The sequence below is a fragment of the Ornithodoros turicata genome, chromosome 1 (genome assembly GCF_037126465.1).
Source record: "Ornithodoros turicata isolate Travis chromosome 1, ASM3712646v1, whole genome shotgun sequence".
NCBI lineage: Eukaryota > Metazoa > Arthropoda > Arachnida > Ixodida > Argasidae > Ornithodoros > Ornithodoros turicata.
In genome coordinates this window covers 218,666,235-218,682,789 of record NC_088201.1, presented here as the reverse complement: position 1 = coordinate 218,682,789, position 16,555 = coordinate 218,666,235, and the positions used below count along the sequence as shown (strand labels likewise).

The window sequence follows — 16,555 nt, the reverse complement described above, 5'->3', positions numbered from 1 at the left end:
GGTTTTTGCGGTTGTCGTAGCCAACTTGAGGTGCACTTTTGACGTTCTGTGTTATAGAAGGACCAGGTGCTGCTGATCCAAGTCCCATCCATCCATGAAACGGCATCAAATAATGTACATGTGTGCACGGCAATTTTGCTGAGAGACCTGGTTTTTACACTAATGCCTTTACGACGCCTCTGACAAATTAGGATCTTCCAGAACAGTGCTTTCTTCAACCAAGTTCAAGAAGTAAAGAGAATGACTTCATGGCCTCTACTGACATCTCACAGCTACATGCCAAGATAAAATAAATTGAAAGAAGGAAAAGAAATAAAAAAATGTAATTTTCAGGTCCACCCAAATCTTTGTACAGAGGCTAACAACTACAACGTTATTGTGAGATGATGAATGATGCTGATGCAGCGTTAAGATTAAGCCCTTGTTTCATTTTTTACAGTGCTATACATTGCTGCTGGTTAAATGTAAAATGATGCACTCACCTCCAGACATTAAGGGGGCTACCAGAGATGTAGTGTCAATTCAACAGAAAAGCTGCATGTACTACGAGGCACTGTCACATAAGCATTGGCCAAATTTGCTGTCCTGTGAGCTTTGATAGGATATGCCGGAAATAGTAGGATGCCTCTTACTGTAAAAGGGAGGTGCATAATTCGAGTAGTGGGGTCTGAGGCATGAGGGTCATTTCAGGATGTACTAACCCTTCCAAAATTTTACACTTGGTTGTGCCCAGAGATCGATCCCGATGCCCCCCCCCCCCCCCAACATCCCGAGTTGTTTTCCCATGTGCCACTGTTATAATGAAACCATCCAGAAATGTACGGAACTGTAGCTGCACTAGTGCCATCGGGTGATGGCAGCTCAGTTTGAACGAGAGCGCGCAGAGCGCGATTAAACCAGTTGTTCTCCACCAGTCACCGGGTACGGTTGTCAGTCCTTTCCTGCGCCACATTTGGTGACCCGAACCTGGACATACGCAAACATTCGGTTGGTTTCATGGAACCTCTCCCGCCGCAAACTGTCCCCGCTGCTGGCACACCGCTGCCCGCAACTTCGACAGCGGACCCGGCCATTTCGGCCGCGGCCCCGCCACAGCTGCGACTTCCCCCTTTTTGGCGACAGAACCCTCGGTCGTGGTTCCGGCAAGTGGAGGCACAATTTGCGCTTCGGCACATACAGAGCCAACAGTCGAAGTACTCCCGCGTCCTTGCAGGCCTTCCTCCGGAAATTGCGGCCGAGCTGGATGATGTCCTCGCCACAGTCTCGCTTACTGAGGCCTACGACGTTCTTAAGAGCGCCATTTTGGATCGCCTGGAAGTTTCTGAACGTGCCCGGTTTCAGCAGCTACTTTCTGAAGAAGACCATGGTGACCGTAAGCCATCACAGTTGCTGCACCGAATGAAGCAGCTGCTCGGAGCAGCCAGTCAGAGCCAGCAGCCGCTCTTGCGGGAATTACTGCTTCAGCGTTTGCCGCAGGCAATGCGCATGGTTCTGGCAGGATCCGAAGACCTCAGCCTTGACAAGCTTGCTGCCTTGGCAGATCGGATCGCAGACTATTCTGCGCCTGGGCATCCGCCGGTGGTGGCAGCGGCAACACCAGCTCAGCCTTCACGCTTAGATCACAGCTAACGGGCGCGTTCCACTCACTCTCTGCAAGTCTCTCAAGACGTCATCGCCGCTCCACTTCTCGACCTCCACCGACCCGTCGCCAATCGTCCACCCCTCCGCCTCCGCCGTCAGAAGATACTCGTTCCCGTGCCACCCTTTGTTGGTACCACCACCGCTTCCGACATCGAGCCCAGCGCTGCATTTCGCCCTGTGCCTAGCAGGGAAACTCGGGGGCCGATCACTGATGGTGGCAAGCGATCCCAGCCCAACCCCCAGCCGCATTTTCGTCGTATGTGACCGCCTTGCTGGATACCGCCTTCTCCTTGGTACCGGCGCTGAGATCAGCGTGCTCCCAGCGTCTGCCGCGGATGGTCGCCGTTCGCCGAGCGGCTTTAACCTTCAAGCTGCCAACGGTACCAGAATCAAAACATACGGCCTACGCTCCTTGACGTTGGACCTTGGCCTGAGGAGGACATTTCGGTGGGTCTTCACTCTTGCGGACGTCTCGCAGCCTATTCTAGGCACCGATTTCTTGGCTGCCTTCGTCCGTTAACGTCCGCCATCGACGCCTCCTTGACAACACCACAACGCTTGAAGTGAAGGGCCTGTCTTCTCCGGAAGTCCCAACTGGTATCCGCGCGCTGCGTCCCGCTTCACCGTATGACGCGCTCTTGGACGAGTTTCCGGACATCACCAAGCCCTGCAACTTGAAGGCACCCGTCAAGCACGATGTGACCCATCATATTACTACCTCCGGCCCTCCAATCTTCTCAAGCTTCCGCCGCCACGGTGACCGCCTGGCTATCGCCAAACGCGAGTTTGACCACATGCTGGACTTAGGTATTATTCGGCAATCCTCCAGCAGCTGGGCATCCCCGCTACATATGGTGCCGAAGAAGGACCCAGGAGATTGGAGGCCATGCGGCGACTATAGGGCTCTCAACGCCGGGACTATTCCAGACAGATATACTCTACCTCACATTCACGATTTTACTGCCAGTCTAACGGGCTGCACCGTCTTCACGACCCTGGACTTGGTGAAAGCCTATCACCAGATTCCGGTGCACCCGCCTGACATACCTAAGACGGCCGTCATAACGCCCTTTGGACTCTTTGAATTTGTCGAGATGCCTTTCGGGTTGCGCAATGCTGTACAGAGCTTCCAACGCTTCATCAACAACGTCCCGCGTGGCTTGCCTTTCGTCTACGCCTATGTTGACGACCTCCTCATTGCAAGCGCCTCGCAGGAGGAGCACATTGTGCATCTCCGGCAGGTATTCGCACGTCTCCACGCCCACGGCCTTGTCATTAACGTTAAGAAGTGCAGTTTCGGGCAGAGCGAAGCGAAGTTTCTGAGACACCATATCGATCAGCACGGCATTCGTCCTCTCGAAACCAAGGTGCAGGCCATTCGTGAATTTCCCCGTCCGCAATCGGTACGGCAGTTACGACAGTTCCTTGGCCTGCTGAATTTTCATCGGAGGTTCATCCTCGGCTGCGCACGCATTGTCCAACCGCTCACGGACCTCCTCCGGGCGCCCAAGTCGGCGACCTCCCAGTTGTCCTGGACGCCGGAAATCGAGGCCTCATTTGTGGAAGCGAAAATCGCCCGTGCTAATGCAACACTGCTCGTCCATCCAATCCCTTCTGTACCAACCCGCGTCATGGCTGATGCCTCTACCACGGCTGCTGGCGCCGTTCTACAGCAGTTCGTTGATCGTACGTGGCAGCCGCTTCGTTTTTCTCCCGCCGCACAAAGAGCACCTGGGAGCGGCAGGGAGTTCCCACGATGGCCGAAATTGAAGCAATCTGGCACATACAGGGGGAGGGAGAAAAAATGTGGGCGTGCTGACACGTCACGCTTCGGAGATATGATTACGACGGACGGAGAAGTTCGTGTTTTCGAATGTTGCGATAAAGGCAGTGTTTCAATGCCTTTCGATTCCTTCTTGGGATAATCGGGAGATAATACTCTTCGGGGGATAAGGAATATCTCTGGTTCTGCTACATTGCTTCTGCGCGAAATCCCCTAATTAAAGAGGTTAACAAATGAATTTTAGGTAATTAGTGACCTTGTAGTTACATACTTTATTCAAGAGGGTGTTCGCCTAGCCATATATAACTCAAAGAAAAAGAAATAAATAAATAAAAGGGAGGAATGGAGTGGACTTTCACTGCTGCAAGCATGTATATTAATATACTAAAAAGTATTCAAGTCAAGATAATAAATACTGCCTTTTAAAAGTATTTGTAAGATACCAAGTTATTCCCAAAAGCACTTAAGGTAAAGTAACTTGAGTAGAGTATTTTCGTTATGTACAATTCTGTGTGAAGCTCTCACATGTTTTGTGAGGTAGCACAAAGGCATTCCATTCCAGTCTCCTTGCGTACATCACACAGATACGTTATGTATAAATTAATGTACATGGAAGTGACTTCGATAGTCATAAAGGTATACTTGAGGTAGTTTGCATTCACAGCAAAGTACATACTGGTTTGCTGCTTGTCTGTATATGCCCAGCCCCTGTTTGGTAATAAAATACCTCCGTTTTGAGGCATGTTGGCTGAAATTTTGGCTGCAGGATGTGTTACATGCCATTGTTGTACAATCCAACGTGATGCGCTTGTGATATAATGCAATGATACACTGGTGCACAATGTATAAAGTTTTGGGCGCGACAGACTGGACCATCGTGACACACGCACTGAAAGTCACACAAATCATTCCATACTCATGGCCCTGAAGTTTTTCCATTTCCAAAAATAGCGTCATGTACTAATAGATGCAGAGTATTTGGAAAATCAGTCAGATACCTCAGCCAATTCTTGACATCTAATTATGCAAGCTGAAGAACATCTCCTTATTTACCTCATAACATGTAATCGCGTCGTTTGACAAGCAAAAGTCGGGGTGTACTATGTATTTGTCGCGAACATCGTACTCGAGGTAGTAGAAGGTGAGATCCTGTTTAGACAGAAAGTCACATCCTGTAAGGAACACTGTCTCTTTGATACTTTCGTCGTAGAAGCAATGGTTTTTGCTTACGATTTCAGAACAGGGTTTATACGCTATGTCACTGCTCTCCCCCTTTCCCGGCTTTACCGAAACCCCCTTTCCCGGCTTTGTAAATTTGGTACCCGTAACAAAGGGGAAAACATAAACAGTTCCAGCTGAATAAACTCGTCCTATACTGGATGAGGTGAGCATCTCTCAAAACGGGGGCGCATTCTCAGCGCAACAGTCCTTAGTGTTCGCTCCATGCTGAGCAGTGACCTGTACTTTGCTTTCGTGGACGCCACCACAGAGCAGCCAAGTTCGCAAAGTACATCAAGACTGATAAAAAGAGAGAGAGAGAACTTTCATAACTTTAGTGCTCAGGAGCAGATGTCTTCCTAACAAATCCGCCCAAATTTTGGAAGATAGCTTCAGCAGAACCAGCAACTCCAAAGGGGGTCAAGTCCGGGCCACTCCCTGAACGCTGGTAAATCTGCGGCGTCCCTCCTGGTGCTGGGGTTCACTATCTGTTATGCCCTTTATGCTCACATGGCATACCGAGACTGGGAGGTGACCTGGGTTCGAATCTCAGAGGAAGCTGTGCTGTTTGAGGCTGGGCTTGCCTCGTACACTTTAAGACAAATGTCAGCTCAGTTGCCTATGAAGTCTGTCCGGAACGCCCCCCCCCCCCCCGTAATTTCACTAATATTTATCATTTCCAGAAAGACATCGTCGCGCTGTTATCAGGTATCATGATATATGCCGAGCGCGGCTGCTATTTTCGTCATCTTCGTTCTTAAAGAAAAGTTTTCTGTGTCCGCTGCAAACGAAGCTGTTGCATAATTTATAGTCTTTTTCTTGGGAAATTCGGCATTGTTATCTGACTACCCGCACTTTCACTCATTCAGTTGGTGAATATTCGGAAAACAAGGACGGTATAATGTTTATTTTATTGCCGATTTTATCTTGTCATTCTTACTTCCAACTTTAGCGACGCTCTTCCATTGCTTGCTATTGAATACTGGCATTCAATAAACCAGTTATATATAAAGAAATTTTATTGGCCTTATATGCTGGTGTGTACAATAAAAAAAAGCGCGAGATGTACACATACAAGTACGGGCTAAAACAATGAGTGGGTTCCCCAAACACTCTTCCATCCGTTCTTACATGGAGTCTCATTTCTTGAAAATAGCGAGCAACAAGCAGTAGTTATCATGTGACTGTAAACAGCAGGCACATTATCGCCGAAGTTCTTTCCACTTGTACGTACACCAGCTAAGGGGTTCAGAACAGGATGAATGGAAAAGCAACGAAACGTCGAGTTGCTTATCGTTAATGGATAACAAGTGAAGATAATGTCGCATGCTTAGATGTAATTTATATCGCATCAACTACATTGCGGTGTAGTACATACGATCGCGGTATTTGATGAGGCAATCGTGTGTAAAGCACTGCGCGGTCCTACGTTTGCCACCCGGTCAGTGTCCGAAGCGACGAGGGTTTATCTGACTCGTGATTAAACCGTGGAAAAGTGTTTATCCGAACACTTGGTGCGCTTCCCTACTTATCCCGGCCACTTACCGGCCTAATAAAACGCGAAAGAATACGCATCACAAGCTCTTAATTCTTGCACTACGCACGAATCCGACTCATGCGCTCTAACCTGTGAATCACTGCGAGAAGCGGTTTCTGAAAACTGTGTGAAATGCGAAAATATACGATTTGTTGCTGCTGCTTTCTCTATTGAAACCGTGCTGTCTCGGGTAATACTGCGAGGTCCTGTAACGACTCTTCCCTTGCCTTCGATACACAATCCTTGCATACTTGCGCCTGGACGCGATCCTTATGAAATAGGTGATTTCGAATGAGAGAAAACAAGCACGGTTAGATTGCAAGGAATAGCCATTGCACTTCGTCTAACCAACTGTACGCGTATTTTACAATCAGTGATTTATGGAGGCCCCCTTACTAAAACCCTCAGTTGCTTGGGGTCAGGTTATGGATACAATTCCGGCTCAGGGGGCTATCTGCTTTTCGGCGGGGTACAAGTTTTACAAGTTGCTTATAGATTGTGCACGCGCTGCGAGCGAACGCCCAACGCATTGCCAATCCTACTCGAAGGGTTCCCCGAAGCGCAAATATCCCTCAAGTCTGAGCGAGAATACGACGATATGCACAGACCGACCACTGTTGCATCGCTTATGATAATTGTTGTAATCAACAAATTATCAATTGCAAGAGAGCGAGAGATAACCTCATCAAGCAACGACCTTGCACTGATCTCGTGATGCTCTTGATAAACCACGCATCGACACTGTTCCGTTTCTCGGCTGGCGCGGTGCGATCCTCTGCATTTCTCGGAAACGTCATGTGGTACGAAACAGAAGGGTACCTCGGATCCCCACAAAAATCCTTCCGCAAGGCGCGCAGCAAGCTTCAGCGCATCCATGTAAACAATCGCACGTGGTCGAGTACCAAGGCCGCGACCAAGCGCTCCCATGCATTGGATAGGCCGGTAAGCACACCAGTCCTTCTAGCTCACCATAGTTTAATTTTCCAACCAGCGTCATACGCTTATAAGCAAGACAACCCGTTGGCATATCACGTGGCACACCACCTTCGTGTCCTTTCTTCATTGTCCTCGTAGCCACATTCGGCCAGGTACAGAAGACGACAAAGGTGGATGTATTACACCGCGAATGTGTTACGCGGCGAAATCGAATGGCCAGAAAGTCACAGGGTAGAGCGCAGTCCAATACAAGACATACAAGACAAGACAGGAAGTTTCATCTCTACCGAAGACCATAAATCACTGTGGGCGACTCGCAGACAATAAACGGATATCATAGCCCAACATAGATCGCTGCAAATAATGTTATCCCTGCGAACGGCGTTCCCATTACTTGTTCATTGTGCAGGTGTATTTTTATAGCGACTGCAGCAAACAATCGGATGCTGCTGCATCCTGCCCGGTACACGCACTGACGCTCGGTTATATGTTTGTACACGAGTGCTCCTCGTGCGTGCGTCAGCACTGCGGCACCGCTGTGTCTATTATTTATCCAGTTGCCCTGAAAGCAGCTGAATTTCCTTTTCCACCAGGCGGTCCAACTGCACAAAATTCATGAAGCGTCGTGGTCTGGGATGCATTTATAAAAATGCTTCAAATGCCGGGAACAGTCAAGGCTTCTGCTGTAAAAAGGCACATCGGCGTGCACAACAGTTAACATAAAGTGAAAATAATTGTTGTAGTCCATACGGGTTCCACCATCCGAAAACACGAGCCAGCGCATGCACGAAACTGTTATCCTTGTATCCTTGTATTATCCTTGATCTGTATCCTTGAATTATTATTATCCTCGGAAATTATTACCATTGAAATCCGTATAAACCCGAGAAACGTCATTTTAAATTGTTTTAACTATTGCACGCGTCATGTTTGTCGTACTGGACTGGAAACGGTTGAACACAAACGGTTGAATGGTAAAACATGTGCACCTCTTGTTGTAGGAGTAACACATTGTTCAAGTTATCCGATTGTACGGGTACATAATAGGTTTTCAAAAGCGTTATAAACTCAAGAGACCTTCGAACTAGAAAATTTGTGATTTTTTTCTATTGGCATTCCTGCACGTTGGCATATAATATATATATATAACGGTATCGTCAGTATAATAGAGGAGGCTCCTTCAATAAGAACCATTAAATACTTTACAACACCGCGAAGCAACTGTGGCTATGAGCGGCGTATAATATGTAGACAGATGGAGAGCGGAAAAAAGGAAGTACACTCTAAATCTCACGCCGCTTGACTACTGCTTATTCAGGAGTGACAAATGCTGATAATGAATAAAGAGTAGCAAAAGGTTCGGATACGTACTGGTGCCTTTCCACATAAGCTCGTGGCGGTCTGGAAATATTAAACGCAGAAGCAATCAAATGCTGCGACGTTACCAGCAAAAGAACGCCCGGCTCGATTCCCCAGTCAACACACTATTGTAAATTCGACGTAGAAAAAACGTTGTATATCAACGAAATGAATGTTGAATCGACGATGAAAGCGAACGTGAAATCATGATGTCAAATGTCCGCTCGAAAACATGTTAATTTAACAAGTGCCGATCACCGTAAATTTAACGTATATGAAATGCAGTTTATATGTGAATACAACGTACCAGACTGTACGACATGAGAGCATAAAATAAACAGCGCTTTACAACGTTTCTCCAACGCTGCCATGACGATAAAAATTACACGTTCAGTGTAATTTTACATTTATTTTAGTATATCTCCTTAACACTTTGAATGTTCATTTAGACATCCCAAGTCTGGTATAAAAATAATTTCGCAGGAAAGTGGGGAATAGAATCACTTTATTACCCAAAGCACATATGGCATAAGCGTTGACTTGAATTTGCTATAGCCCTCGTGTTTATCTTCTGTACTATTGGCTTGTGGTTGTGCTGGGACCTCTGCGTATCTGTACACGTAGGCACTTGGATGTTGCATCTGTAAAAAATCGTGAAGTGTCAACTAATGAGCTGTTCATGCCTGTGTCAAGACCACTTTGTGGTTATTTATGTTTGCAAATCACAGAGCGTCCGTTTATATAGACCACGATCACAATATCACCACCTTATGTAAATAAGAAGGATCGTCGATGTTACTCACCAGTATAATTAGCTCGGGTCCTGCCTGCTAGCGACGCAACTGTAGCCTCTGGTCCCTTGTTGCCTTATGAACGGCTACCGATTTCATTGTTCCTTCGTGTTTTCCAATCGCTGGAACTCACCGGCCAAGTAGAAGTTCGGCCGTCAAAGAACACTGAGAAAAACGACACAGACATGATACAGACATTTCGACGTTAGAGAATTTTCCGATTTACGCAGCCTTCTTACCTGTAGCGCACTAGACGGTAAATGATTCCAAGCTTGCTCAAAGAGACACTTTCCGAGTCCTAAAAGAATATGTAAGATGAAAACTACAGTGAATCGACCACAAATTAAAAGTAGCACACCACGCTAATGTGCCTACAAGCATAGCCAGGATCGTTTTCATTTTCATGAACTCGGTGGGCTGAATCGACTGGAAGAACAACAGAGTCTCAAACGAACGCTAATAAACAAAGACACCTCGCCCGTTTACCTGTATACACTGTGGCCGCATGTGGTGCATCCGTTACCTACGAGGGATACTCACTCAACCTGTGCTTGAACTGTTCGAGCTGGAAATTACCGCAGTCCTATCGAGACGCCGACATGTTCCTCAGCTCCATCCTCCAGCGGCGTCTCGAACAGTTTGAAATTGACCGCTGCAACGGCGCAACGGGCGAGGGCATCACGTGATTCTCTCTTCTGCGCCTGACGAAAAAATACGCCTTCTGCGCAGATTTCTCCTGTGACCGGCTGGCCGGGCGCCATGGCGGTGGTACGGTGGTGTGGGGGTCTCAGCTGGCAGGGGGGCAGAGTTAGGAAGATGGGGTGAAGGCGGATGGCGGAGAAAAGGGGGCTCAAACGCCCAAACTTTTATTTCTCTTTGACATGAATAGAATTTGATTATAGGTATGGTTTTCAAGATTCTCTGAATTTGATAAAATACCCGTGTCTGGATTACTGGGTGAGCACTTACTGGCTGTCCATCAGCTGTAGGTTTCCGACGTATCGAATTACTACCATATTAATACTGTACGATCTTCTGCAATGTTAACAGTAGCAGAGTCACGCAAAAGCAACCATGGTAAAGCGCTGTTGAACGGCCTGCACGGCAGATCCATTGTTTGAGCATGCTTTTTGCTAAAGGCATAAGGCAAAATTTTCGCAAAAGCAACGTTGTATATTCGATGTCTGTCCTTCTGTGACTTTCCATTACAGTTATCGACGCTGTTTTCACGTATGACAATCTACTGTTAATTTGTGTGCAACAAATCCACGTTATATTCATGTAAAAGATTTGATATGCTGAATTGACTACGTAATGTCAGCGCGGAATCAATGTTCGCATTTTGCGTTCTACATTGTTCAGCAATATTCAACGTTAATTCTGCATTCTACCAACAATGTGTGTTGACTGGGTCGGCCAGGTACAAATCAATTTTCAGAGTGAGAAGGGGCGAGACTCCAGCTGATTAAGAGACCCGGAGAGTGCGGTTCGGGAAGGTTGGTAGTGGGGGCAATGAAGAGGAATGAGCTCCAGATCCTCTAGAGCACCGCAGTGACAGCATCTGAGGGAGTCAACTTCTCTCAAGCAGTAGCGCCACTGAGCTCTAAAAGCCACATCGAGTCGCATTCGATCAATTAATGAAACATTTTGGCGAGAGGTGTATCGTGGCATGCGGTAAGCGAGCTTTGGATCACTCTGCTCAGCATAGATGGAGGAGAATGCCGGTTGTTCGGTGGCTGCGAGCCAGGGGTGTGTCGCAGAATGGAACGACGGTCTCCTCTGAGCAGTGCAATACTTGTCCGCTTCCGCTACAAGAGAGCTACTTCTGCGGCTCTGTCGGCCTGCTCATTCCCCATGACATCACAATTGACCGGAACCCGCTGGAGAAGCAGCCTGTATCCTTCTTACACAGGGTGGTAAGCCATGAACACATCAGTGAAAGGGGTGCCGGTGAGTCTCGTATGCCGAAGTTTTCAAGAGCATGCAGTGCAGAATTTGTGTCACTGAAGACTGTTCATTCCCGCGGGGTAAAATCAACTATGTGCTGCAGAAAGAGAAGGATGGCATAGAGTGTCCGAACTGTTGATGAGTAGATGCGAAAGGCGTCGCCCTTGCAGTACGCCTTCGCATGGGATGACGAATGCGCAGGAGGTGTATGCTACTGTAGACGTAGGAAACTTCCCCTTTACCAGAGCATAAAAATGTGCCCAAAGGACTTGAGGGGGGACCTGGTCTCTTATTTCCGGAAGCATAGGAAGGCTTACGAAGGTGTGTTACCGGCAGAAACCAGGGGGCTTCCAGCGGTGTTACGTTCTTAACCACGAAGCGTATAAAGCTCATACAGTCACGGATGAAAATAGACGTGCGAGACGGCGAATAATCGGCGAACGCTTTATTCAGCTGCTCAGCTGGCTAACGCAAGAGCGATAGCTCTCAAATGGAACTAAGGTAAAGAATGCTCCGGATGGGAGCTCACAAGCTTTTAGAAGGTATATCTAAACTGGTAGCGAAAAAAAAGCGAAAATACTAAATCAGACCCATCGGCAAGGCTACCATCATGAGGCGCGAGCGATCCTGGGTGTTGGTAGTAGAACTACGATCATAAACAAAAAAAAAAAAAAAAACTTTACAACATGGGCATGGCTTGTGTGTGTGCTAATAGGTTATTCATAATTTTAGTGTAGAAAAAACATTATGTTGCCCCACTCCTGCACATATACGAAATCATCTACCACCCGAGTACATTTCCGTATCCTGCTCCTTTGTGCATGTGTCACAGTGGGCGTGTTTATTATGCAGCTCTGTATCCGTGCCGTGTGTCCATGCATTGTAATACGGAGTTTGTACACTTTTCGGGTTAAACAGGAAGCGACGTTCACATGTCGCAGCTGTATACCAACATTAACACGTGTGAAGAAATGAATACAATGCATCCCCTGTTGCTGGCCCCGCGAAAAAAAAAATCATGGGAGGAGCGGCCATGATAGCGTGAGTGTTAGCAGGAATCAGCTGTGCACCAATGATGTCATGCTTTGTTGCAATAGACCTACAATGGCCACCCATTTAATAAACGAATGCAAACATCTAATCACTACGTGTACGTCTGCTCCAGGTGAGAAATGGACCTTAAGTGAACCTTCCTAATTTCTGTGTGGTCATCACGATGCCCTTTTGCTTACAGTTGTTAAAATCTGTGATAACAATATATTTCGAATTGATATGTTTCATCAAACCTGACATGGTTTCTTTTTCTGTGTTCTCGTCTGGTATTGCTGCCTGGCTGAGGAAAAGGGAATACAACGCAAACGAAGTGCGCGAATGTAAACGTGCCATGTCTAATTATGCATTACTTATTATTCATACTGCTGACGTCACCTCTGACGTTATTTATTTACAATTGCAGCAATCCGGGCAACGGAGGGATGCCGCGGACCGTCTCTATCATGGCGTCATTCTGAAGACACAGGGGCCTATGGGAGTTGCGCTACCTGTTTAGATATACGTTGGCTTTTATACACAGCGATGAGCATTATAGAAAATACGCGTCGGTGGAGAGGTGGAAATACAGAAGCTCCTCCAATGTCTTCGGCCCGTCCTTGAGATTGATGCGAGCGAAGGAGCTGATGCTTCTGGAAGGATCGCTCGCTAATCAGCGCGGTGTGTCGTGGATATCAGCCCGTCGTTCAACGCCTCGTTGCTTCTTGTTGCAGTTCCGTGTGGTCGCTTCAAAGATGATACGCGGCCATACGATTCCTCTGCGCTACTCGATGGAAGACGCTTTCAGGGCCCCGCATTGTCCACTTTGAGCCAATATTGGGAAAATCCTGGCAATATGGGCCCCATATTCCCCGTGAACACCCCATATTGACTAAAAATACAGAAAAGGGTACGCACCCGTGTTACAAAGATGCGCATGCATTATGGGAAGATTGGACGTTGAAGCGTGTGAAATGCCCAATTCAGTACGTCGTTACATCCAACAACTTCACGCAGATGATACACATTGTTCGAAACAGTCAATATACGTGGCAATCCCATTGTAACGTTCACTAGAACTCGGCAACACAACTTTCCACGTTCTGGAAGCAGCCGCCATCTTACGTCTCGATGCCAATGCCAATCGCTCGAGCCAACTGAGAGCGAGCGGGTCGTTTGAGCGAAATCACGCCTCCTACAACTAATGCGCATGCGCGACAGTCGAATCGGACGTTTCATACGGGCTAAAATGTCGCTGGTTCCAGTAATGGTAATGGAATTGCGGCAGGTCAAGTAAAAAACACAATGTTTGATAGGAAGAGATTGCTCTTCTGTAAAGTAAGGTGCTTTCAAGTTACTGCAAGCAGCTGCAAGTTACTGAGTTGTGCTGTCCGTCGCCGTCAGGGAAGTGGTTTGCTCCTTTGTACTCTCGGAGCGCGTTGGAAATTTCTGGTTCATAGACTGTTGCGATCCCAATGAAGGCTTCTGAGGGAAGTTTGGCGTTGGGAATTCCGTGGGACAGCCTGTGTCCTTCAGCAAGACGGGCATAGTACCCGTTCTTCGCTTTTGGGGTGATGGGTTGCACTTCTTTCTTTTTTTTGTTTGCAACGTGCATCAATGAGATCTGCAGCAATGAAAAATCAATACGAAGATAGAAGTAATATCAGTAGTGGATATTAAACCGCCTAATGCTTTATTACTACACGGACTCCCAGTTGGCGTTATCACAGAAATATTGGGAATATTGGCGCAAAATGGGCCTGGTTGCACTTTCCATATTGGTCCAATATTGCCAGCCCATATTGGACCAATATTGGCGTGCTGCTTGGGTGATGTCAATCGTACTTGTGACGTCTCCTAAGGACATAGCGGTTGAGATGATCGCTTTCCACGCCGATACGGGTTCGAATCTTGTCACCAGCTGTACTGTCTGAGATTCTCTCCGGATTTTCCAAAGACTTTCCAGACGAATATCGGCACGAGGTCGGCCCAGGACGCATCCTAACATCCCCTTGTCCCACACTCCTTCCTGCCGTCCTATCACTATCTGTCCACATCTGTACGCTGCTCATAGCCACGGTTGCTTCGCGGCGCTAACACGGAATTAAATAAAAAGGACGTCTCCTAAGGTACTTGAAGCTTCTCCCTCTGTCTTCGTGGGGGCATTGCTGACGCCGTATCCATCTACAAACGTGTCAGTTCCTGTGTTGATTCCCCACTCTTCCTAAGACACTTCGCACCACTTCTTGTGCTACTCTTCGCAATCCCCCGTCCTTCTATGTACGTAAAGTTTGTCCTTACGACCCACTCACACGTTGTCTAATTCTAGTAAACTCTTTCTCGTCTTTATGTGATTTTTTTTCCTGGTTTACTGTCTATGGGCGCGTTTTCTCATTCAACTCTGGCAACTCAGAGTTACAGTGTGCGGGCGAAAAATAGCCGGGGTATGTAGGTGAGAGTAGCGGACATGAGGTCATAACTATGCTGGGAAAGGTAACCAGCGTTAACATTGGTAACAACTCATCGCGACTCTGCTTCCAAACAGGGTAAGCTGGGGTTATGACGTCACACTCATGGGCGTGCGGCTTCGGCCAGGACAGTTGGCCCTCTTCCTCTTAATCTTATCCGAGTTTTCAAAGCTTTACGCTTACAGTTATTATAATGAAAATTTTAAGTGTTATCTCATTTTTTTTTTATTCAACTGGAATGGTGAGTATTTTGCGACATCACGTGGATCTCACTCGTAACGTGTTATTACTTAGGAGGGTCACACAGGATATTCCCTGTTGCGAAATTCTTGATCTCAAATAATGCTCGATTGCTTCATCAGATGATATTCCATGTTTAGAAAGTCGTTAACGCTGATTAACCTCGTAGCCTCACGTTCGATATATGTCGAAGTCATTGTGGAGAGTAAAAGTCACATTTGAGAGATCGTTTCGCCTAGTAGAGCAGACACTCCGGCACAAGTTTACTATCAGGTCAAGTTTTGAGTTTGCATTTCTTGTCCAGGTTAGAAATTCGTTGCTGGCAATTCGCCCAGCGCTACTCTGCATTTTAGGCAGCTTATTTTCAATAGGGGACCACGAGCTGTTTATTTCCAGCAGTTTATGCTCGAATGGACAATTCAACCACCAATGTAGGTTAACATATCCTAAGGCTCCTAGCTTTTACGAGTTGGCAACACCAAATCTGTTTGTCATAGCAGTGGTTGAATCGTGCTGTATAAAAGTGCTTGATGCTGCTATTCACATATAAAATTCGCATATAAAATGTTCTGTAGCACACAATTTGATAATTGTGATATGTTTCATTCTGGATGCGACGCTCTTTATTTATTTATTCTTTCAATGTGGTGGAGCCGGAGCAAACGCCAGACATCATAACACTTTTGCAGTCAGCGGCTCTCACGATACAAAAGTAGACTATGAAACAACCGTTCTCACCTAGAGGACACAAAGGCAGTGTTAACGCAGTGTACAAATGCCGCTCACTGCGGAGTGTCTTGGTAGATCCGTTCCTTTTGTAGGTGCAGGCTGTGATTGATAGAAGTCTTGGTGACAAGATTACGTTGTGCGTCACGTTGCTTGTGCCCTGAATCCTAGCTCATGACGCTTCCACGCTTTGATGCTTTCACTCGCATATGTAATAGCTGCCTCTCAAACACCTTCACTTACATCTTCACTTGATAACAAACTACATCCCCATTGATTATATTTATCGAGGAACGCAGACTTGACCACCAGGTACGTGCAACGTTTACTGAGGATTTCTTGCTACACAGCACAAGTAACAAACGCACGATAGCAAGATAAAAGTGCAGCAAAGGAAAGCGAACAATAGCATCTAAGTGAACTCGAATAGCACCTGATTTCACCCTGAATTATAGAAAAAACAGAACCAGATTGTGCCCATTCCGCTTCCTGAATCCTTATTACACTTTAGCGCAAAGCTCGAAACTTCAACGTCCGCCATCTTGCAGTGCACAGTAACCGCAGCCGTTCCAAAAATCCTATCAAAGGCGGTTATGGTGGGTCATACTCTACTCGTGGGTTAGTCTAATTGAATAAGAAAAGTCACTCATGCACTGGTGTAAACAGCAAAGGTGCCCCGGGCTCTGGGACTCGTGAGCGCTTCTTGAAAGACAAGGGTATCGCGCCATCTAGTCGCGCCGTCTTTTGCGTTTATCTGTGATAACCTGCGACGACCTGTGTGAACCCCTCTAAGACTAAGACTTCCAGAGCATATGGACCCACTACTGCGGAGTGATCTCCATTGTTGCAGTCTTCTTATTTCCATCTATTTTTCTCTCCA

At 47.0% G+C, this 16,555-nt stretch overlaps 1 protein-coding gene across 1 annotated transcript; it reads left to right on the top strand.

Annotated features, from left to right (window-relative positions):
• Positions 1-996: 996 nt before the first annotated feature.
• LOC135394704 (uncharacterized) lies at positions 997-1,629 on the top strand. Its single transcript, XM_064625573.1, has one exon. It carries the CDS (start codon positions 997-999, stop codon positions 1,627-1,629), a length of 633 nt encoding a protein of 210 aa, XP_064481643.1.
• The last annotated feature ends 14,926 nt before the right edge of the window (positions 1,630-16,555 follow it).

Bases quoted from the DNA above. Each gene is read 5' to 3' on its own strand.
- LOC135394704 (XM_064625573.1), top strand. From the start codon at position 997: ATGGAACCTCTCCCGCCGCAAACTGTCCCCGCTGCTGGCACACCGCTG.